General features: G+C 32.4%; 3 protein-coding genes across 5 annotated transcripts in view; 2 read left to right on the plus strand and 1 right to left on the minus strand.

Moving 5' to 3' along the window:
• The window catches only part of LOC117923962 (alpha N-terminal protein methyltransferase 1), a 35,246-nt gene extending 21,363 nt beyond the window's left edge, over window positions 1-13,883 (plus strand). Inside the window, exons 5-8 of one of the 3 annotated variants that reach the window (XM_034842481.1) lie at window positions 5,943-6,044; window positions 8,716-8,770; window positions 11,083-11,201; window positions 13,474-13,883. In XM_034842481.1, coding sequence (XP_034698372.1) covers window positions 5,943-6,044; window positions 8,716-8,770; window positions 11,083-11,201; window positions 13,474-13,599 — 402 coding nt within the window. In that variant the 3' untranslated portion in view covers window positions 13,600-13,883. The remainder of the gene's footprint in view (window positions 1-5,942; window positions 6,045-8,715; window positions 8,771-11,082; window positions 11,202-13,473) is intronic. The other 2 variants (XM_034842482.1, XM_034842483.1) reach the window with 2 other exon arrangements.
• A 274-nt stretch (window positions 13,884-14,157) lies between these two features.
• LOC117923065 (brassinosteroid LRR receptor kinase) lies at window positions 14,158-15,969 on the minus strand (the record flags this gene model as incomplete). Its single annotated transcript, XM_034841315.1, has 2 exons — window positions 14,158-14,695; window positions 14,787-15,969. Coding segments are annotated over 2 exons (1,542 nt in total), but the record flags the coding sequence as incomplete, so codon positions are not given.
• Window positions 15,970-19,372: 3,403 nt separating this feature from the next.
• On the plus strand, window positions 19,373-19,861 carry LOC117923066 (SKP1-like protein 11). The gene has a single exon (XM_034841316.1). It carries the CDS (start codon window positions 19,373-19,375, stop codon window positions 19,859-19,861), a length of 489 nt encoding a protein of 162 aa, XP_034697207.1.
• Window positions 19,862-24,450: the final 4,589 nt, after the last annotated feature.

The following is a 24,450-nucleotide window of genomic DNA, read 5'->3' on the forward strand; positions in this document are numbered from 1 at the left end:
CTTCTCAATTGCAATTTATCATTGGTGTTTACCTTCCCATATGCTACTAACTAAGCGAGGGCCTTAACCTTTGAAGGGGCTTTTGAACTCCACAAGAACTTGGCCGGAAGGAATAAGATAGGATTTGAGACTTTTGACAAGGCCAAGAAAAAAGATTTCATTGAAAACAATCCTGACGAAGACAAAGACCACGCTCTTGAATCTGCCAAAGAAGGATAGAAAAGCATAGAACTAAGGGAGGACATTAATCTTTGAAGGAGATCAATTTCCGAATCCGTAAGATTGCAGCGAAAGTTAAAATTTTAAGACAGTGGAAAGGAATTGCCAAGGACATTTGAGACAGTGAGGTTTTTCACAAAAATAACTCTGTAAAGATCAGCAAATTGAGAACACAAAGTTTGGTTACCCCACCAAAGATCTTCCCAAAAACGAATTCTCTCCCCATTGCCCACCACTAGGCGGACAAAAGGGGAAAAAACATGGAAAACTTGAGCAATAGCCTTCCATGGACATTTGTGTGACCATCTAACCACCATGTTGGCGCCCCATCCATTAGGATGTGTCCCATATTATACTCGCAATAACCTTATGCCAAAGACCACTCCTTTCTCTAGGGAACCTCCAAAGCCATTTCCCTAAGAGAGCAATATTTCTCATAGAAGTCTTCCCAAAACCCAAACCTCCCAACTCCTTTGGTCTACTAACAACCTCCCATCTGATAAGATGATCTTTCTTCCCTTCCCCCGCCCCAGACCAAAGAAAATCCCTTTGCATCTTCTCAATCTTTGAAGCTATTGATGCTGGGATTTTAAAGAGGGAGAGGAAGTAGCTAGGGATGTGAGATAGACAAGACTGAATTAGAGTAATCCTCCCTCCCAAAGACAAAAAGGCCTTTTTCCAACCATCTAGCCTCCTCGAAATTCTCTCATAATAGATCTGCAACTATAAGGACAATACTTGAAACTAACTTGAAACAAATTGATTTACTAAGAGATTCAAATGATTTCAATGTATGAAACAATTTATAAGAAGAGAAATCTATTTTTTAATTTTTTTTTATAGGTTTTTTTTCATTTTTTATTGACGGGTGCATGATGCCCAGAAGAGAAATCTATGCATTCTTATTAAAGAATTTTGCATACAAAAGACTTAGGGAAATGCTTGTCCAATTATTTCTTGTTGAAGTTTTCAGTTTACAGTAAAGACTATTATTTAATCATTTACTGTACCAGATTAGCTGTCTTTTTAATTATCTATATGAATATGGACACTTCTCTTTGAGATATTTTTTACTAATATCATCAGTGTGCTACACACTATTCCCCACTAACAATGTTGATTTCATATGTAGTTCTCTACAGGTCCCAAATGTATGAACTCCTTATAATATGCAATCATCCACTCCATTCCCATGCTCTCATGTCCCTTCCATGCTCCCTTTTCTGTTCAATGTTCTTATGAGTTTGCCATTTGAAGAGCTAACTTATAAAGTTGCCCATTCAAACCACAAATGGGCTGTCTGTCACAGCTGCTGTTTCCAGTAAAGTTCTTCAAGAGGACCTATTTAGAGAAGAGGTGGATTTCCAAAATTATTAGGGGAAAAAAAAACAAAAATAGAAGTCCAAAAACCTCTTCATGTATCTTTGTTGGAAAGCACAGTAATCCTAGCTTTGCTAAGAAGGACTTCTGAATCCCAATTCTCTTCTGGATTAAAATGATTTAATGTGTAGTTTAAAACTCTCTAAGGCATTTGTGACGAGCCAAAACATATTTTGGGACTGCCAGGAAGCAGCAGAAAATGGGTCCTAAGTTAAATATTTGAAGGGTCAATTGCCTGTTACTCACCATGCTGACCTTTTTATCCTTCTGTTTTTTCCCCTTCCCAATCGAGCTTAAATGTTGCCTAAAATGTCAAAATGTTTAAAGAAATTACCTGTTTCCTTTTCAAAATAACCTGTTATCATTTGAGTGCCATCAATTTAAACCTTTCAAGTTCTCTCTGCTTCTTTTCTTTGACTTCCCAATGTATAATTTTCACTTCCAGGAAAGGTTTCAAAATCTCTTGGAGCTTGTTCTTTCGTTACCAGTCTTTGGAGGTTCAGCTCTTGGGAAAGAGCTTTAAGGCAGTTAGAGGGAAATTTGAATATCCATTGCAATAAATTCATATACACTCATTATTTTCTCTCTTTTTTTTTTTCATTTTTTTTTTCTCTATACAAGGAGCATCTTTTTTTTCAGGTTAATAGCTTTATCATGGGATTCAATTAGTATCATCTTCGCTTCAGATGGAATGCAAAATATGGATCATTTAAAGGATTGATAAATTTGTCTAGACATTTCATGTAAATCTTAGTGATGTGTGTATGTCAAGACATGTACATGCCGACCATGTGATATGTCTAAATTGACAAAGCGTCAGTTGGTTCAATTTGGTATGTCTTTACTAAACTCATCTTTCTTAGGTCTTCAGCTGTAGGAAACCGTTAAACTCTACAGCAGCACAAACCTATTTCAGTTCATCAGCAACACTCTTCCCCTTGCCTTTCCCTGTCTTTTACCCCTTTGCAGCTAATCAAATAAACAAAAGTCATTGGAAGTTATTCTACTTTGTTGGAAGCCAAAATATATCCCATCTCTGAATTGATTCAGACGATTTCTTCAAGACTAGCTCTCCATGCACTTCTTTATTTTCCCTTTTTTCCCCTCCTTTTTTTGTGTTATAGACATGGTCAATCCCCATTTTTTTTTCATTAAGTTCTGTGGCTTTCATTCTTAAAGCTATTTCTGGAATATGATCAAACAGAAAATCTGTGTTCCCTCTTATTCACAAGTTATTGTTACCTAAAAACAAAAAACTGAAAACTTACAGTGACAAAACAACGAAATATGTTTCTTGAACAAATTTTAAAAACTTGTTTCTGGAAACAACAGACAGAAATTAAAGTGCCTCTGGGTCTTTAACAACAAAGTACTTTTGGCTTGATATTTGATTAGCCTTAAAATTATTTCTAATGAAGCTAAAGAAACCTAACCAGAAAAATCATTCTATGACCAGTCCAAAAAAATTGATCTTTAGACTTTAGTATGTGTGTTTTTGTGTGAATTGTCATGACATAAACACTTTGTAAGAAGTGATATGATAAAATGAAGGATAAACTCTTTCATACCAAATTAAAAGAGAAACAAGATAAAAAATGGCGATGATAGCAAAGATAGCTGGGAGCTTGATAGAGTATCCTAGAAGAGCCTTCACTAAAAATATGATTGCAAGCCATAGGTCACTCATCACCTGCAAGGCTTTCCAATGTAGAGGCTCTGTTGTTGCCTAAGAATCCTCGAATGTGTAAGACTTAAAGGAGTCCTCCATCCAAAAATTTAGTTGTGGTTAATTGTTAGTTGCTAAATCTTTACATAGTTTTTACAATTTTTACATCATTTAAGTATCTTTTTGATGAAGATTTAAATGGGAAGATAGAAAGGCAAATTTATATCAGGACGATGATGCTAAGGTTGGTCTTGCCTACCAAAAGAAAAATGTTAAGGTTTGTCTCAGTACAAACTTTAGTTTTTTAAAGTGTGGGGAGTCGATTGACCACCTTCTCCTACATTGTGAAAGAACAAGGGAGGTGTGGACTTTGCTCCTCTCTTTCTTTGGAGTTTCTTGGGTTTTTCCACATTCGGTGAAGGAAACTCTTATAGGTTGGAGAGGCTCTTTTGTGGGCAAGAAGAGGAAGGTGGCGTGGCTTTTGGGGCCGTTATGCTTGTTTTGGGTTATCTGGAAGACTAGGAATTCAATGGCTTTTGAGGACGGTGCGCTGTCCATCCAAAAGCTGAAAATTTCTTTTTTGTATTTACTTTGGTTGGAAACCAAATTGTGGATAAAAGATGGGCTTTCGACCTTAATAGATTTTATTGAATGGGTGTGTATTCGATAAGGGAGGGGTTTTTTTTGTGCTTTCCTAGTGGTTTGGGTTCTTTTGTAAGGGGGTGAGTTGTTCTTCTCTGTATCTATTTGAGTCGCTTCTTTAGTGCCTCTTTTGCAATACACATTTTTTCTTACTGATAAAAAAAAAAAAAAGTTCTGTGAAACATCTTGTAGCAAACAAGTTATATAAACTTCAAAACCAGAATACCACATTCCTTCCATACAGAAGACCAGAATACTGAATATCAGTTGAAAGGTGCCACCTGGACCTTGCTGTTAAAGTGCTATACAAATGAAACAGTATGGAAATTGTTTGATGGAAAATTGCTTCAGATTTAGGTTTTTTGAAGTTGGATGGAGTCTAGGAAAGGCTTTGGTTAAAGAGGCGCTTCTAGGATGGCAAGGCTTTTGTTAGAGAGGCGCTTCTGGAGTCCTAGGTTTAGTAGGCGGTTTCATGATTGGGAACTTGAGGAGGTGCAAGCCTTCTTTGGGAGATTGTCCACTCACCACTTATCTTTGGAGACTAATGATGTTATGGTTTGGTTGCCTACAAAGGATGATGCTTTTTCTGTTAAGTCCTTTTACTCCTCTTTGGCAAATAGGAGACTAGAGTCATTCCCCTATGGCATTTTGTGGAATTGTTGGGTGCCTACAATTTTTGCTTGCGAAGCAACTTGGGCCAGGATCTTGACTCTTGATCAGCTCAAAAGGAGGGGTTGGAGGATTTCTAATAGATGCTACTTGTGTAAGGAAGAAGAAGAAACAAGTGACCATATCCTCATCCATTGTTCGAAAGCTTGTATTTTGTTGTAGTTGGTATTTGTGCTTTTTGGTATCCAATGGGTGATGCATTCTTCAGTTAGAGAGGTTCTTCTGAGTTGACATGGGACTTTTGTTGGTAAAAAGAGGAAGAAAGCTTGGAAGGTTGCTCCGTTGTGTCCTTTTTGGACTTTTTGGTGGGAGAGGAATAGGAGAGCTTTTGATAACTATGAAAGCATGGACCAAGTTATTAAAAATTCTTTCTTGTATCTATTTTGGGATTGGGCTCGGTTGTATATTGAGGATGGTTCATTATCGTTGTTAGATTTTGTGAATTGGGTAGGCTCTCATTAGGGCGTGGTAGCGGGTTTTGTGTTTTTGCACCTTTTTTTGTCTTTGGTTTTCTTTGTATACAACATGTATACTTTCTTTCTTTTAATACAAATCTTATTTTCCTATAAAAAAAGGTTTCTTTGTGGGCAAAAAAAGGAAAAAGGTGTGGCGGGCTGCTCCTTATGCCTTTTCTGGACTGTTTGGAAGGAAAGAAACAGTAGGGTGTTTGAAAATGAGGGGCGGTTGATTCAAGGGCTCAAATTCTCTTTCTTTTGTAATCTTTGGGTGTGGTGCAAATTGTATATGGTTCCTAGTCCTCTTTCCACTGTTGACTTTGTGGATTGGTTGGGTTTGGGTTAAGGGGGGTTGTTTTTTGGTGTCCCCCTTTGTTTTTTGTGTCGCCTCTAGGAATTCCTTTGTATACTTTCTGTACTTTGGAACACTTCTTTTGGTGTTTCTCTTTTATAAGTTGCTTCTTTTTACTGAACAAAAAAAAAAAAAAAAAATGCTAATAAGAAGGGTTTTGAACTCTGCTTTCATATCACCCAAGAAGTGACATTTTTTTTTTGTTTTTGAACTTTAAAAGGGTGTTTGCAAATGCTACAAGCATCAACTCCTATTAGAGATCATTAAAAGGAAAAAACATTGTAAAAACTTACTACAAAAATGTTCCAAAAATGTATCACACAGCTATTTTATTACATTGATGAGTATGATATACGATGATAACTATGATGAGCTAATTGATTTGATCCTTGATGGAGAAATATTTCAAGTGATGATGGTACTCTCTATGCCCATGCACATTAGTGAAATAAATCCTACAGGCTGGGAAAATAATATGACTTCTGTTAATTCTTGTATATTTGTCTTGTGCTGTAGGTGATTTTTCAGCCCCATGATAAATTTCTTGCATTTGTTTTAGGACTTCACTCCAGAAACAGGGAGATATGATGTTATATGGATTCAGTGGTGTATTGGGCAGCTTGCAGATGACGATTTCATTTCATTCTTTAAGAGAGCAAAGGTAAACTAAATCTTCCTAAATCCAATCTAATTATGAAAGATACTGCTAGATATTTATTGGGACTACCTCATAAAAAAGAAGCCTAAACTTTTGAAGTCAGTTGTGTTGCGATCCATGGGAAGGAATTAAAAGAAATGCAATCCTTAAATTGCCTTCTGGTTCTTCATTACTCTAAAAAACACTAACTCAAATGCTTGAATGCTTGATCTCAGATTCAAAAGCCTTTGACTTGGATTTGAACTTGAAAATTTTGTGTACAAACTTTGATCTCTTGAAGAATTTCCATTTTGGACTTGAATAAACTAAAAGTTCAAATTCTTTTCGGCGCTTGTGACTTTTGAAGTTTGCCTTCAATGTTAGGGGGGAGACATTTTTAATGGACAATTATGTTAAAGGGGTAGATGAATTTGATAATGGCCTTAAAGGCCACATATTTTGCATAATTGCTGCTAAGGCCATGAAAATTTATGGACAAAAATACCCTTTACCATTTACACTTATCTATTTGCATGTTTTTATTTTATTTTTTATTCTCATGGTTTGTTTTTTATATCAAATCATTGGAAATATTGTCTATACATGCATAAATTTCCAATATATATATATTTTACATTTTCATATATACAAAGTACTTTTACTAAATGTACAAGGCATTTGCACTAGGTATACAAGACATGTAAAAGTTGCCTATTATGAATATAGTGTTTTTCTTCATTTTCTTTATTTGTTTTAATAGCATCAGAAACATTGATTACATGCATGTATCAATGTCAAATACAATTTTTTATATTTTCACTCGTTTACAAGGTAATTTGTACTAAAATGTATAAGGTATTTGTACTAGTTGTGCAAAACTTGTACACATTTGCTCATTGTGAATATATTTGCATGTTTTTATGGATGTTAGTAAAAATATGAAAATGTCTTGTACATTTAGTATAATTGGCTTGTATATGTATAAAAATGTGAAAAAAAATTATATTTGACATTTGTACATATGTAAAAAAAAAAATTTCTAGTAATTTGGTATGGAAACTAAACAAAGAAAATGAAGAAAAACATGTACATAAATCGATGATATACATGTTGGACATGCCTTATACAATTGTTATTTAATTAAATTTCAAAAATAAAAAATAATAATAATCTAACATTAAATTAATGAAAAATGAATTAATATAATAGTTGCAACTTGAAAAAAAAAAAAAAACTATATGAATACTAAATAGATTTTGAGAAAGATTTTATTTATTATTTAAAACTTTTCTTGAAATCTTAATATTTTTTTTGATAAGTAAAAGCAATTGTATTAGAAAGCCTGAAGTACACCTGATAGTATACACGGAGAATACAAGGCAATTTAAAAACTTGCTCTACTCTTTTAGCCCAATTATGCAAAATATATGGTCTTTAGGGCCAGTATTAGATTCAGTTACCCCTTTAACATAATTGTGCCTATTTTTATGGGTAATCAAGAATAAAATGTTGAAAGAACTCCTTTGAGAGTTTGGAGCATATTGTGTCTGAACACTCGCTCTCTCTCTTAGATGTTTGTTTCCTTTATTATTTATTTGTATTTCCTTAATCTTATTTTATCATATCACTTACGAGTAGGATAAGAAAGAATTTTATCCTATTTTAAGTAAAATAGAAAAAGGTTTGTGTGTCTATAACAAACATGGAAAGCTAGAAATTTGGAGATGGCTCATCAAGACATAGGTATCAACAAAGCATAGTAATTTATGTGTAATTAGAATTTGGGGGAAAAATCATAGCTAAAAAATTCAGAAAGTTTGTTTTTGTAAATTTTGTGATGCGCCTATGCATTAAGCCCATATTTTGTAAAATTAAACTTTTCAAAATCTATTCTTTAATGTTTTTATTTGACATGGTCCAATTTAACTTTTTATATCCTTTTATCTTTTAATGAAATTAATTTTACTACTGTGAGTAGATTAGCCAATGCGCTCAAGTCTATATGATATGGTGTTATTCCTCCGATAATTGATACTTCCAATATATATATATGCATTTCATATATGTATATGCATATTTTACTTATGAAAAAAAAAAAAAACTTTATAATACGCGATATGATAAACTAGAAAAATGACAGACTCTGCGATTTACAATTTAACAACTATGAATATTTCACATATTTTGACTAGCAGTAGGCCACCCTATTTTGAATCTAAGCTATGATTGCTGCTTGCAAGTATTTAAATCATTCATTGAGAAATGTAGCTTTCTTCTTTCTTAGGATGTTTGAGAAAATGATATTAAGAAGTTGATCTAAAATGCCACTCTCTCCTCCCAGTTTTCTTTCTCTTTTGCATTTGGAGCTTGTAGGTTCATTTAGTTGCATTTCCCCTCAATCTGCTCTAAGTTTCTTGTTTTTATTGGTAGCCGGCATTCCTAAGGAAAATATTGTACCTACCTAAGTGTTCATTCCTACTAGGCTGCTGTTGTGATGCCAGATAGCCATACTCATTGTCTGCCTCTACTTCTATAGCTATCACATTTCAGGGTTTTAGAATTGTGTGTGTAAGAAACATTCTATGCTTCTTGGAAACCAAGAGATATATTTTTCACCATTAGATAATATTCTAGTTTCTAAATGCTAGTTAATATCTAAATTTGTGTTTTGTGCTAACAAATATTCCACTTTCAGGCTGGACTGAAACCTGGGGGATTTTTTGTCCTGAAGGAGAACATTGCAAGATCTGGTACTATTTTTCTGTCTCTTCCTTGTTTCATGGTGCCTGGCTTCATTTCATGCATTTCCACCTGCTTCTCTTCTTTGTGATGGGACTTTGACAAATAATTGACATAAAGATAGGTTGTACTATTCAATTTTTTCTATTTTCTATTTTTGCAATTTAGTTATGAGTGACTCAATTCATGTGGTCTTATTGATCAAAACACTGAACTATGAGTTTATTATCCCAAGAAATAAGTCTGTGTCATTGTTCCCTACTATACAATTCTGCTCATGATCAAAACACTGTTCTATGGGTTTATTATCCCAAGAAATAAGTCTCAGTTTCATTTTTCCACAGTATAGAAATGTGCCCATGAAGCTTGGATAAAGAAGTCATGTTCTTTTTATCCAATCATTTTCTATGGTTATTGAGAAGAGATCATGTTTTGATAAAGTCAGGCTGCACAAAGTCCAAAGAGGAAAAGGGTTTATACCTAGCTAATGAACAGAATATCTGCTGGCAAACCAATAATATTGCACTAGGCTTTAGATGTATTTCACAAGAAGTTAAATGGGCCTGATCCTAATTTGAGTAAATGTGCTAATAAAAAAGCTGAATGGTAAAATGGGAGCTTAAAATGTGAGTGCTAGATGTGAGATATATTTACTGAGAAGTGGGTTATGCAGTTAATTTAAGGGCAGGTCCTTGGATGGTGATAAGAGTTGCCTTGGGGAGCTCAACCTTTTATTTCCTTGTAAGTGTGTGTGTATATATATGTTTGTATATATGTGTGTGTGTGTGTGTATGTATATGTATATGTACACAATACCTACACTAAATGTATATTGTAGCTACATTATATGCAGTACATAATAATATCAATATTATTCATATGTTTTTAATAATAAGTAATTATATGTTATAATACATCAAATTATAATATTAATATTAAATAATAATAATGATAATAATAAATGTAGAAAGTAAGATGAAAAGATAATAATAAAAAACCAGAAAAAGTAAAGAAGAAAAAATAATTAATAATAAAAAACTAGAAAAGGACAAAATAAAGAAAAAGACAAAAGAATGACATTTTTGTCTTTTTACTCATTATGGGCTTTCTACCAATTTACACAGTTTTGTAGCCTTTATACCAATTACACCCCTTTCCACACCCAATACATAATTCTCCATTTCTTCTGCTGTCCAATGATGAATTCAGTTTTTGTGCCAGACTTTATCTGTACTGTTGAGAAGATGAAAACCATCCTCCAAGATGAAGATGCCTTTTCAAGTTGGATATAAATAATTTAATTAATTGATTATTTATTTATTTATTATTATTTTTTCTTTTGGGGTGGGGGAGATGGACTGGAGTTTATTTAATATGAGTTTCTTTTCATCCTCAGTCAGTTAGGGTTTCACCATCTTCTTATTATTGAAATTTTCTGTGATATTTATATTATTTTTGAGTTTTTGGAATAATATATTCAAATTTTCTGCGGTGACTTCTGCTTAATGCTATTTGTGCATTTGTTGCATTTGTATCTTTTGTCAAATCTTTTGTACTATCTCTGCTGCTCATGATTTCCTGAAAAATATTTACATACATGCATACATATGTAGATGCCTTTTCTGGCAATATATATTCAACTAAATGAAAAATCATCTTATCAGTATTTTTTTATATTTTATATTTTATATTTGTTACCTCATTCTGATGTCATTGTTCAACCTGCTGACTGAGCTAGTTGGACCCCTGGACAGTGAAACTGTCACTATGGGTCTGCTGAAAGGCTCAGGTTTGAACACATTGGTTCTTTGTGGAAAATGTAACACAATCTAATACCCTGGGTGATGTACTAGGACTAGGTTGCCTATTATATCGTGATAACAATAATTAAAATAAGTAAATAGTCGTTGTATGTGTCTCTTTATAATGTTGGATATTTTTATTTATTTATTTATTTATTTTTTGAAGTATATATGGTGAAATGAGGATTGAACTCCCTAATAATGAAGCTGCAGAAGTAGATAGCTTAAGAGATAAAAACTTTAAATGAAACAGGTATGCTAGGAAGTTCAGCCTAAAAGTGGATTAGTTCCACCAGTGATTTATTTTTAGTGAACCTTAAATAGGTCATGAACAAGCCACTGTATGCAGGCCGCATGCATCATCATTGGTTAATTGCTATACTATTTAATAGGATAAGGCCATAGAGGCATTGTTTGTAATATTTGTTTCACAGTGCTTTCACCAGCTAACTAGACAAACTTTGTCTCATATATTTGCGAAGTAACCACATACTAACTAGAGACATGCCCTCTTCTGGAAGTAATTTTTGAATTGAAAGCAGGATTTGTGTTGGACAAAGAAGATAGAAGCATTACCCGGTCAGATTTGTACTTCAAGGAGCTCTTTGGTCAGTGTGGACTGCACCTCTACAAATCGAAGGTTTGTCCCACTGTCACACTTGCAAACCCAAAATAAGCCATCAAACTTGGTTTGATAAGTGGATTTTCTATATACTTTGTGTTCTAAATCCATTCACAAGCATTACTTAGGATAAAGGTGGAGAAATATATAAGGATTTTTATCGTCTTTGGGCTCAACTTCAGCAGAAAGAATTATGTCTCTAGAAGAAATTATATAGCATCACTTCTAGACCTTGCTAATTCTTCCAAAAAAATTCTTGTGTAAAATTGTCCAAATTAGAGTGCTTGGAGTCTCTTTAATTGAAAGAAGAGAAAATCAAAATAAACAAAGACATAAGTGAAAAAGGAACTCATCTGGGGATCTCCTTAATAAGGAAAAAAAAGTAAATAAAGTGCTTGGAATATAATTTCTAGAAAGGAGATGGCTTAAATTGTCTCTACAGGTTGCTGGGTTCCTTATTATATAATTTTGCATCAGCATTAAGAAAAAGATAAGAGCCCACCTTTTCTTGAATCCCATATGCTTGACCAATTTACCAAAATGCCAACTTTATTTCAATATTTTAGCACTAAACTTCAACCTTAAATTTTATGGGCAATGTAGAACCCTTGAAAATGCTCTGAGAAGATCTTCAAATTCAATAGTTTAAATTCTTGTTGAGGCATGTTGATTTCTTTTAATAATAAATGAAAAAAAAATATCGATAAAGAGGAAGTAAGTATGAAGAAGGATGAAGCAGGGGATGGAGTTCATGTGAGGGAAGGGATAGGCATGGAGTAGGCCTCTGGGAGGCAATTATAAAAGGATGGGATGTTGTTAAAAGCGTATCTTGTTTCATAGTGGGGAAGAGAAGGAGGTAAAATTCTGGTAGGATAGGTGGTGTGGTGAGTAATTGTTGAGCGATTCCTTTCCATCCCTTTTAGGTATTGCCAATGCAAAGGATTCTTATGTAGTGGTTGTGTGAGAGCAGCTAGGGGAAAGGGGATGTTGGAGCCCTTGTTTTGTTTGACAGTTACATGATTGGGAGCTCAAAAGAATTGAGGAATTCCTCTTAAGATTGCAAATGATGAGTGTTCAATGAACGTTCCTGCAGTTCTTATGATGGAAGTGTGGATATGTGACATAGGAAGGCACATAGAATAGCCCGTGTTTGTTTTGGTACATTTCTAGAGTGCACTATCAGTTAAAAGAGGCATTTCTCAAAACACTCTTCCCAGTTGGTCTAGAATTCCTCCAGGGACATTGAATTTTTTTTTTTTCATTTATTTTATTAATGAGATTGTACTGATGAACTTGAAAGGGCTTATGAGGATATAGGCCTCTGTTCTTTCCTTTATTAATCTTGTTCTTGGATTTCGCCTTTTGTCATTGTCTATACTTGGAGCATTCCATTTCTTTTAGCTGCTTCTTAATCTTGATATATTTTGTTTGCCTATCAAAAAAATGTGCTGGCAGCTGAACGACAGGGAACAAAAGGGAAAGAAAAACTAAACCAAAGAAAGCACAAAGTACCAATCCCCTAGGTCAAAGGAGTCTAAAATCCCCATAAAAATTTCAGGCTGTCTGACTCCCTTATTGACTAGTTTTTGTTGAGACTTGATATATTAAATAAAATCCATCAGCTGGTAACTCTAGATTTCCTCATGCTTGTCTGGGATGGGAATGTAAAGAATCCTATAGTTGGAATTGTATTTGTTTCACGTCTTTGTAGGAAATATTTCCCTTACAACCTTTGGACTGACCATCAAGTCCACAAATATTTACCTGGTAGAGAGTATTTACTTGTAGTCTCTGAGATTGCCACAGAAGGACAAATTTTTTTAGGTGGCTACTGAACTCTATCAACAAATTGATACCTTTACCCCTTCTAAACAAGCTATGCCCCAAACTATTATTAATTTTTTAGTCCAACTATTATCATTTTCTATTCCAAGTAGAAGTGTGGAAGAATTCATATTTTGGCAAATACATTTTTGAAATCATGGGGACCCTATTACTTGAAGAGATATTTGGTCTAGTGGTGGCTTTCTTTTGGAAGTGAAATTTGAATCAGTTATCAAACTAGAATAGGATCTAAAGAAGGATGAATACGAAAGTCAACTTTAGAAGTTCAGTTAGGGGCATACTTATCTTTGAAATTGCTTTTAAATGCTACCAATGTTGTTTTTAAAATTGTCCTCATCTATAAGATGGTAATCTTGTCAGTTGATCAAGGGTTTGAATGTGTTCCATGGCCTTTACATTATCATAAATTCTCAATATTTCTAATAGTAACCTTGTTTTATATCAGGATCAGAAGGGATTTCCTGGGGAATTATTTCCTGTGAAGATGTATGCTTTAACAACTGATATGCCGAAGAGAATTCTTGGGGCCAGATCAAAAATGCAAGCTAACAGACCTGCAGTCATCAAATAAAGAATCAATAAAAGGAGTTTACGCTGTGACTGCACCATACAAAAAGGCTGGATATTTATGTAATTTAACAAATATTATGACCAGATAAGGTCAGTTGCTCATAAGCTAAAGTATTCTTAGTGTCCCCTCTTTCGTTTTCTTCTTCACTCAATTTTGTGCATTAACCAGCTGGAAGGCTGCAAGTTTTTTTGTAGTTTGTCCATTCCATGACTGTTTCTTTATGTTCTCTGAATCATAAATTTGTTCATCTTATAAATATGGCCACTATGCATTTTATGTCTACACATTCTGCTCTTGGGAATGGTTTCAGTGATATGTTGATGGCATCAAGTAACAGAAAAATGTTGATGAATTTTAGCATATTTAGAAGTTGAATGCTTTTGTAGATCCTGAGTGAGCTAGATTTCAGCTTTCACCAGCGCAAAAACACTACCTATTAGTTGATGTTGCTGAAGCTTTTGTCTAGTTAGGAGGCCAACAACCAACTCTTCCTCGGTTTCCTCCCATCTCTCCCTTTAGGGGAAATTAACAAACAAATAGGATAAGGCAATATTTTTCACTCAATATTAGTCTGATAAAGGCAATTCTAATGTTTGCTCTGAAACAGCTACACAAACAGGGATGATAAAACGTGTGGGACTAGAATACCACTCTCTTCGTTAGGATGACTGCTTTTCTCAATTGTTCTCATCTTTAAATGTACTCAAGTTCATGCGGGTAACGCTTGTTTGGCAGGTTCATCTTGATTGATTGCGCCTATGTCCTTCACCTCTGCCTCCATGAGATCTCTTATGGTCAGGAGATGCTGGAACTTGATATGAATCAGAGAGTTTACTCATCATTCTGTAGATCAGATCGAAGCTTGGGTGCCATCCCCTTGAGAGGTCTGCGCACATTAATCCTATGCCTATTCCCTGAGTAGCCTGATCAACTGTATTGCCTATCTTTTTCATTCTTTCATCTATCACCTTGTGCACCTTTCCAGGATGATGCATTCTAATCCATTCTATAAATTCCGCTTCACCCCGCTCAAACTCTTCTCGCGGCCTCTTGTTTGTTACCATCTCCAACACCAACGTCCCAAACTTGTAAATCTCTGAAATACCAAAAAATTAGAGAGGAGACACTAGTGATTCGGCAGTGCTTAGAGTGAAAACTAGAGATGGAAAAAGAGTAGGAATTATTACTTCTTGTGTTGCTGATTTGATCTCCAATCCTAAACCTTGAAATCAATGGCTGTCGATTCTTCGACAGCAATATGCTAGATGTCCTGAGATCATACCCAACTTGAGGCCATTGTTCCTGCAGATAACGCATAGCTTCCAAAACCCCCATCAAAATCTTCAGCCTCTGCTTCCATGGTGGGCCTGACCTTGCTACCCATATTTCAACATTCTCTCCCTCGGTCCATTCAGTGACAATGGCCCTTAATCTCCTGTTGTCACACCACCCCACTACTTGAACTATGTTCTTGTGGCATAACTGAACCAGAACCTTACACTCTTCTGCAAACCTCCTGCGGCCTTCACCTGAGATCTCGTCCCTGTATATCTCAATCCTCACTTGACTGCTGTCTCTCACACTTCCTCTATAAATGTCAACCCCCTCGCTCTTCCCCACCAAATTGTTTCTCGAGAAACCGCTCGTTGCTGCCTTCAGCATTGCTGGTGTGAACTTGTGTTTTCCTCCTCGGAGAACTGCTGGTAGAAAATCTGGACGCCGGATGCACATCCACCCCAAGCAGCCCACCATCAGAATCACAAACATAGGAAAACCAAACAAGAACACCACCACCTTGATCGTGAATCCCTGGTGATCCGGGACGAGGCCCGAATGAAGAAAACTCGAAGAATTAAAACGTTTGAAGAACTGGGAATCAGAGATCCTACTCTCTGAAAAGTGATTGTATGATAAATTAAGAAGAGTGAGGTTGGTAAGGGGAGAGAAGCCTTGTATGGGGACATCCCCGGAGAGGGCATTGTGGCTCAAATCAAGAGCTTGGATTTGGGAACACTGGAGAACATCAGATGGGAAACCACCCTTGATGGAATTGTTGGAGAGATTGATGGACAGAATGGTTAAAGGACAGTACTTCCAGAAGAAGGTGAAGGATAAGTAAAGCGGAGCGATCTTTGGACGGCTGTGAAGGTCTATTTTAGGGAAGGTTTCTACGCAGTTGGGATTCCTGGACTCGTTGCAGAGGTGGCTGGCAACAATGGTGAACTTGAAGATCTCAATGAGGTCCAAAGGAGAGGAAGAATTGCAGTACCTGAGAGAAGGGTTGTTGAGACAGTTGTTGTTAATGGTTGAGTTGAAGTCTGAAGGTGGGTGTAAGTTATTGAGATCTTCAACAACAGAAGCAGAGAGGATTAGGGGAGGTGAGATTGAAACCAGGGAGAAGAAGGAGAAGAAGAGGAGAACGAAGGTTGAAGAAATGGAAATGGAAGAAGGCATTTGAGAAACGTGTGCATGGAGGAAGTGAGGTTGATGAAAAGGCATGCTGATAGTAGGGTAGTGGGTGGTCTCATAACCCACGTTTACACGTTGTAACCCAAGTTGGCGGTTAAGCCTCCAGTTTGTTCCTGGTAGTTGAGCCCTGACATCAAAATTCAACCAACAAATATTATTTCAGGCTTGAAACCATGATTTTCTCCATCATAAATAAAGAAAAAACAAATGTGATTGAAAGCAATATTTCAACTTTAATAAGAATAGAAAGAATTCAAATTGAAAGTAAGAGAAATTTGACAATAAATTGATATTTATATTTTTTTTAAGCCTATTTTAATTGAGTTTGGGCCTCTTAATTGGCGGTTAATGGAAAAGAACATGCCACCTAATGCTTGATTTTGATTCATTTATCAAAATATCCCCAAACATTTTGGGATTTATCTTTGAAAACTCAAATTTTATACGAGCATATATATAAATATTTTTTCAAATTATTTTTAAAATTTTTATGAATAATAAACCTATTTGATAGTTTAATTCTATTTTTTGTTTTTAAATACATAGTTAATAATTATATAAAAGGAATTAAAAATAAATTCTTTTATAATTTTCTTGACAGTCTTTCCATGATGTTTAATATTTTTTCAACATAATATCTTTTTATTATAGCATTCTAACATGAAAAAAATTATATTTTTTATTATTAAAAAATATATGTTCATATTTTGTTTCTATGATTAATCCAATGATATAAAAAAAAAAAAATAGCAATTTTGGTCATGAGATCTAGAGAATAGGTTATTGCTTGAGGCATGTCGTCTTCTTTTTCCCAAACAGCAAACGGTCTTAGAGCTATGGACCTAACCATGCATGTCCTCCAATTCTATTTTCCAAAAAATCGCCCATAATAACAATCCATCCTTCTCCTCCAAAGGGCAATTTTAGTAAATAATCAAATACAACAGTTGGGTTAAGGGTCAAGTTGGTAATTTTTCTTACATCTTGCCCCCAAGGATAAAAATATCGGTAATTACGGATATATCGGTACTTCGATTTTACGGATATATCGGAGATATATCGGCGGATATTTTGGAAAAAAATATTGATAAGCTTAAAATTGTTAAAAACTCATAAAAATGTAAGGAAAACCTCATAATAATATAATTAGAAGTATAATAGACATTCTAAAGTTATTTTATTGAAAATTTTGATATATGTATATCATGATTTATTATATTTGATAATAATATCGTATGTATCGATAAAAATATGAATTTTATAAGTGTATATTTATTATTAAATTACACCTAATATTATAATATTTGATTATAATATGTCTAATTTTAAAATATATATTAATATTAAAATATGATCCATTTAATTCAATTGTATTAAACAATATAAAATAAATTATGATATATATATAATTTTTTTAATATTTAATTAATTATTAATGATATTAAAAATATTATGAAGAAAATTATATAATTTTTATATTTTTGGTAATTAATTAAAAGATCTTGCATTTAATTATAATTAATTTGCATTTTAAAATATTCTTTTAATATTTTCATACTGAGTTTAAGTATATATATATGTTTTGCACATTATATATCAAAGGGTCAGGTAGCCCAAATGGTAAGTGGTTGAACCTCTAACCTTTTGGTTTGGGGTTCAAATCCCCTTGGCAGCAAATGGGAAGCCACTGTAGCGCGTTGACTGCACGGGTTTGACTTCGTTTGACCCGCGTTGACTAGGCGATATATCGAGGAAAATCTCCGATTTATCGCCAAAATCGCCGATATATCGCGAGAAATCGGAGATTTTTCACGATTTATTCCGAAATATCGCTCATATCGCGATATTTTCTTCTTCCATGCTCGCCCCATAGGAGACCCCCGGGTATCACATAGCCACCAAAATACAAAACCTTGAATATTAAAAGAAAAACACCTCTACCTAACCAGATTAAGTGAATACCCAATTTTTTTTCTAACATTACTAAATTTTTTTAGTTTTACAATTTTATTTTAAATATAAAATAGTTATATTATTACAAAAATCGAGCACACAGAAATTGAACACTCAAATTTTTAAAAGCTATTTCAACAAATATTACTAATTATGTGTTGGTTTGAATATACTTATAATTTTATTTAACTAACAATTTTGTTCCTTTCTTACCAATTAGATAATTTACTTTGGTGGAGTTGTAAAATTTAAGATAAGTATGTATTTATAGTTGGTAAAGCATTTGGAATGACTACACAAAAAATTAGGAATAAAATACTTTCTATTTTCTAATTTAGTTTCTACTGCATTTTTAATTCCAAAAATAATTTCTGATAAGTTTTAAAATTATGTTTGATTTTGAAAAGGATTTTTGTAATTTTTTTAGCAAGTTTTAAAAATTGTGATCATCACTTAATTGGAATATGATTTTAAAAATATTTTTTTGGAATATTTTAGAATTACGAAACTCTCCATAATTCTAAAAACAGTTTTGTAAATATAAATACAAATATTTTATTTAAAAGCTTTTGATCTTCCAACTTTCAAATTTTCAAATTTTTTTTTTGAGAGTAACTTTTAGATACAATAAAGGTGGATTACTTTTATAAGGACTTCGAAGGATTTGATATTCATGGTATAAGATCTTAGGCAGAGTAGTATATCCCATCAGGTAAAATTGTGTACCATTTTCTCATATTTTCTTATACGTAATAGGTTTTTATATGGTCTTTCCATGTTATATCTTGTTTTTATTTGTGTGATTTATTATATTTATATTTGCATAAGATTTTTGTTGTCTTTAAAAAATTAATATAAAGGGAAAAGTCTAAAATAGGTAATAAAATATTAATTTAGTCTTTAATTTGAAGACAACCTATTCAGCCACCTTTTACATACTTCCAACTATACACATAAATTTTTTTCATATACTTTTTTTGAAAAAAATAAAATAATAATACCTTCTTTATAAAACATTAAAAATATTTAATGATTTTAAAAAACTATAAAAATTGATGTATTAAACTATTTTTACTATCTCAAATTTTAAAATACGACGGTCATAATTATTTTTTAAATATTTAAAAATAATTAAAACTAAAAAGGGAAACTAAGAGTTTTAAAAGAAATAGAAATCAAGTAAAAGAACAATTCTAATTCAATTTAAGTTTCTAAATTTCTTATTCAACTCCTTCTCCAACAAGGAAACTTAATACCATATAAGTATACATAGTATTAACCCTTTCAACACATCAAAGTATTGTAGCAAACATTAAGGTTGGTGTTTTGGTGTTTTTTCAGATCAACTATCATGTCTACTTCACAAAAGATTTTGAAGTTGAAGAGTAGAGATGATGTGATATTCGAAGTTAGTGAGGCAGCCGCGTTTCAGTCTGGGATGATAAAGAATATGTTGAAAGACGATTGTGCAGATGATGCGATTCATATAGTAGAAGTGGAGAAGCGTGATGTGATTCCGATACTAGAAGTGGATGGCCGATTCTTGGCGATGGTGATAGAGTACTGGAACAAGCATTTATCTGGAAAAGCTAGCGAGGATGAAATTAAGAGATGGGATGTTGAGTTTGTGAATAAAGACCAATCACTTCTCTACCATCTCATCATGGCAGCAAACTATCTTGACACACCAGGTTTGATAGAGCTTCTGTGTTGGAGAGTTGCAGAAATGATAAAAGGAAGGAAACCAGAGGAGATTCGTCAAACTTTTAACATCAAGAATGATCTTAGCCCTGAGGAGGAGGCGAAAATCTATAAGCAATATGCATGGGCATTTGAGTAATTTTATTCTTTAGAATTATTTATGGTTTTTAGTAGTGATGTTAACTTTTGTAGATGATGAGTTTATAAAATTTGAATAAATATCTTTCTGTTAATGTTATTGTTTCTTTTTAAGACCATGACATCTTTATAATCTTGTTAGATTTAACTTGTTTTCTTTTATAAATTACTAAAATGAAGTAAAGTATTGGGATGACAATAGATTGAGTTTTTTGAGGTAATAATGAGACAAATTTGAAATTTAAGTTATCCCGTCGTGCCCAATCATATATAAAATTGATTTAAATTAATTTAATTTAATTTTTATTTTCCTATTTTTAATATATAATAATAATAATAATAAATATTTTCAATAAAATAAGCTATAAAAATAATATTATTTTTATAAAATATATTTATTTTAATGTAATTATTTAAAATAAAATAAAATTTAAAGTTTTTCATAATAAAGTTAATCAAATGGGTGTGAGTATGAGAATCACCCACTCTGTAGGATGAATATGATAATTATTTTGAATAAATGGAACAGGATTAGGATGAGGGCAACCCGTGCCAAATCTTGCCCTCATCCCAAATCTGTCCCATTATCATTCCTATATGATACACATTACTATTAAATTTTCTATTTTTCTTTTATCACTCAATTTTTTTTATATAATTTAGTTTTAAAATTGATTATAATTTTATCCCCTCTATATATTTTTTTTTCTAACATTACTAAATTTTTTAGTTTTATAAATTTATTTTAAATATAAAATAGTTATATTATTACAAAAAATTGGTATACGTTTATCATCCTAGTAATTATTAAAATATTAAAAAATAATTACGACTAGGAATGAAATTTAAAATTTTGAAAAGAAATCTAATACAAATTCTAACTAAAGTTATATTTCTAGATTTCTTAAATCAATTCCTTCTCCAAGAAGGAAACTTAACAACCCACGTTGGTTGTTTGGCCTGGAGTCTGTTACTGGTGTTTGACGCCAAACATCTTTGTTGAAACCATGGTTTTCTTCACAATCAAATTGAATAAAGAAAAAAATGTGATTGAAAACAATATTTTAATTTAACAAGAATAGAAAGAATTCAAATTGGAAGTAAAGGAAATTTGAAATGGTTTTAAAATTGTTTTTAAATAATTTAAAATGGTTAAAAAAAAATTCTAACCTCTTTAAATCTTAGTTTTATAATTTTATTTTAAAATTTAAAATAGATATATTATTTAAAAAAAGCATATTTTCTTTTTAAATGTATAAATCAATGTCTTATTAGAAACTAGAATTGAAATTATAATCATAATTGTTTTTTAAACATTTGAAAATAATTAAAGCTAAAAAAGGAAACTAGAAGTTTTAAAAGAAATAGAAATGAAGTATAAGACCGATTATAACTAAAATTAAATTTCTAACTTTCTAATTCAAACTACTTCAACAAGGAAACTTTAACACCATATAAGTATATATATATTAACTATAAATTACCAAAAAGAAGTAGAATGACTTTTAAGAGGTGTTTGGTAAAACTTAATATTTATTATTTAATGACTTAAGTTAACTTTAAGTTAAATTATACTTAAATTGTTAATTTAAAACTTATTATTTAATTCTTACTTTAAGTATTAAGGTTATTTGATAAAACTAACTTATAATTTATTTTAAATCATGAAATTGACATATTTATCCTTTAAAATTATATATAGTAAGAAGAATGTTACTGAGACCACCAAATAGAAGGAAAAGTTCAAGGCTAGAGATAAGAAGAGTAAAGGGAAGGGCAAGTGTTTCCTTTGTGAAAAAAAATGCCATTAGAAAAAGGAGTGCCAAAATTCCTAAAGAAAAAACAAGGTATGCAACATTCACTTTTAGTTTAATCACGTTTAGTAGCAAATTCTACCAACTCTTGATTGATATATTATAAAGCCACTTAACCATATTTGTAATTATTTACATTGGTTTCGACTAAGGAGAAGTTTGAATGATGGGGAGATGTACTTGGCTCTAGCTTTTGAAGTAAGAATTGTTATGTAGTAGTGAGAGATGTTACCCTTAGATGATAATTGTCTTCTAGGACTTAAAGATTGTCTTTATTTTCTTGAGTTTAGAAAGAATTGTCTTATAATTTATGTAAATTGAATTATTCAATTGTTTTTTTTTAACAATAAAGAAGTTTTTATTAAAATGAATAACTCATTTATATCCTCAAGATCACTGGTTGATAATCTTTATCGTGAATCTCCATTATCTGTTTTGCCAAATAATGAGAATTATCATATCTTACTTAAAAGAAAGGAGCCTAGAACCAATCAAATATAACTTTGACACTTATCACTACAAGAAATAGGATTTTTGGTGATGGTCGGGGACTGTCACCAAATCTTATATATCTGTGACCAAAACCTATTGTTGCGGTTTTATGAAACCGTGACTGAGCGTCATAGTATGAGGCGTAGCTAAAGGTATTGGTCACGGTTTCCTAAGTGATCGTGACCATATGAATCCTTTTTTGTGACGGCCATACAAAAGCTGTGACAAAAAAGTTAAGAATACTTTGCTATTTATTAAGTTGATTTAGTCACGGTCAGGTAATAAATCGTGACTATATGTTTAACCTATAGTCATGGTCAAATAATGAACGTGATTAAATGTACACTTATAGTCACGTGTAAAGTTATCAACCATGACTATATGTAAGCTTATGATCATGGTCAAGTAAGTTACCGTGACTAAATGTAAACTTAATGGATTAATGTAATCTTATGGTCATGGTCAATGCCCTAACCATGACTAAATGTGTGTCTATAGTCACGGTTAATAAAATGACTGTGACTAAATGTAACCTTATGGTCACGGTCAATGCCCTAACCGTGACTAAATGTATATCTATAGTCACGGTTAATAAAATGACTGTGACTAAATGTAATCTTATGGTCCCGGTCAATTCATTAATTGTGACTAAATATAGGTATATGGTCATGGTAATTAAGTGACCGTGACTAATAATTAGGTCTATTATGACAAAATGCCCACTTATGGTTACGACTACTGAAATTAATCATGTGATGGCCGCCCTATCCCCAAATTTTGGTGACGGTTCATTATTGATCGTGACTAAAAGTACACTTATGGTCACAATTTTTTAGTGGTCGTGACTAAAAGTTGTTATATTTTGGACATTAGTTTTTTATAAATTCAAATTTCCCAAACCTGTTATAAACCCAAACAAATCCATTTTAGACCTATATATGCAATTAAGCAATTAATTTTTTTTAATATATTACAATCAATTATTCCAAACTAGTTAAAAACTTATATATCAATATAAGTCATTAAATAAAAAAACCAAACAAACAAAAAACAAAGAGATTCAAATTTATTTTCACATTCTAACATAATATAACAAATCAACCAACCAAACATCACATAATAGTCATAGAAAGCAAAAAAAAAGTTAGGAGAATCTATCATATAAATAAGTAGCATAATCTTCAAAAAAGTTAAGAGACTCTATCTTATAAAGATGTAGCAAAGTCTTCAAATTTCTATTGCTTTTGCTGAAATTGTTGCATCATTTGCATCACTTGTTCTTGAATTTGTGCTTGCATTTTTCTTTGCATTTCCATCATTTTTTCTTCAAACTCTTATTTCACTTCTTCTCGTGTCTTCCTTTGAACTTCTATCAACCTCTCTTCAAATGTTTCTTTCACATGTGAGAGTTCATCTTTCACATTTGAGAGTTCTTCAGTTGCAGTTGTAAACTTTTGTTCTACAGCTATTAGCATCTCTTGGGCGTTTTCAAGTTGTGTTGAAAGAATAGCTCCTGATCGCCTTCTACTAATAGAACCAAAGACTAAGGTAGGAATAGGACCAAATCCATACCCTTGAACACGACCATGCTTCTCTAGACCCATGACTTAAGTATATATCTCATCTACATATGTAGATGCTACAGATGTAGATGATACAAATGTAGATGCTCCAGATGATGCAGAAGTAGAAGAAGATGTCCTCTTAGGTTGGGATAGTAATTGCTGAAATTGATCCTGGAATTATAAAAAAAAAAAAAAAAATTGTTAGACTTTTAAAATAATTTAGTATGAGGCTATGATTGAAATACAAGTATATAAAATTTATTTACTTCATTACCATAATCTCCTTAGAATGATCATCAACAGGCGTCCCATCTTTTCTTGTGTGTGTCAGGGCAAACATCTCAATTCTATTGGGCTCACTTCGATCCGCATTCTTTTGTGCCTATTCTTACAAGTAAAACAATTGAGTTATTTATGTACAAAAAAATCATATTAATAATAAATTTCCAACTTATTCATATCGAATTTGAGCATAACTTTTTGATCTCAATGTATGCTTTATTACTTGCTTTGCCTTATTTGCCTTGTTTTTTTTTTTTTTTTTTTTTTTTGAGATATCCTACATCAATTAAAAAAATAGCAAGTCACCTATATAGGTAATAGAAACATAATAAAAGTTATATACATGAAGTATTAGGTTAGATATAACTAATAAATATCATTTTATGTGAATATGAGTATCATAAGATACATTATCAAGAAAAGATAATTATCTTTAC

The sequence above is a fragment of the Vitis riparia genome, chromosome 10 (assembly GCF_004353265.1).
Source record: "Vitis riparia cultivar Riparia Gloire de Montpellier isolate 1030 chromosome 10, EGFV_Vit.rip_1.0, whole genome shotgun sequence".
Classification (NCBI taxonomy): Eukaryota; Viridiplantae; Streptophyta; class Magnoliopsida; order Vitales; family Vitaceae; genus Vitis; species Vitis riparia.

What these genes read in the sequence shown, in the direction of transcription:
- LOC117923066 (XM_034841316.1), top strand. Translation starts at nt 19,373, where the DNA reads ATGTCTACTTCACAAAAGATTTTGAAGTTGAAGAGTAGAGATGATGTG.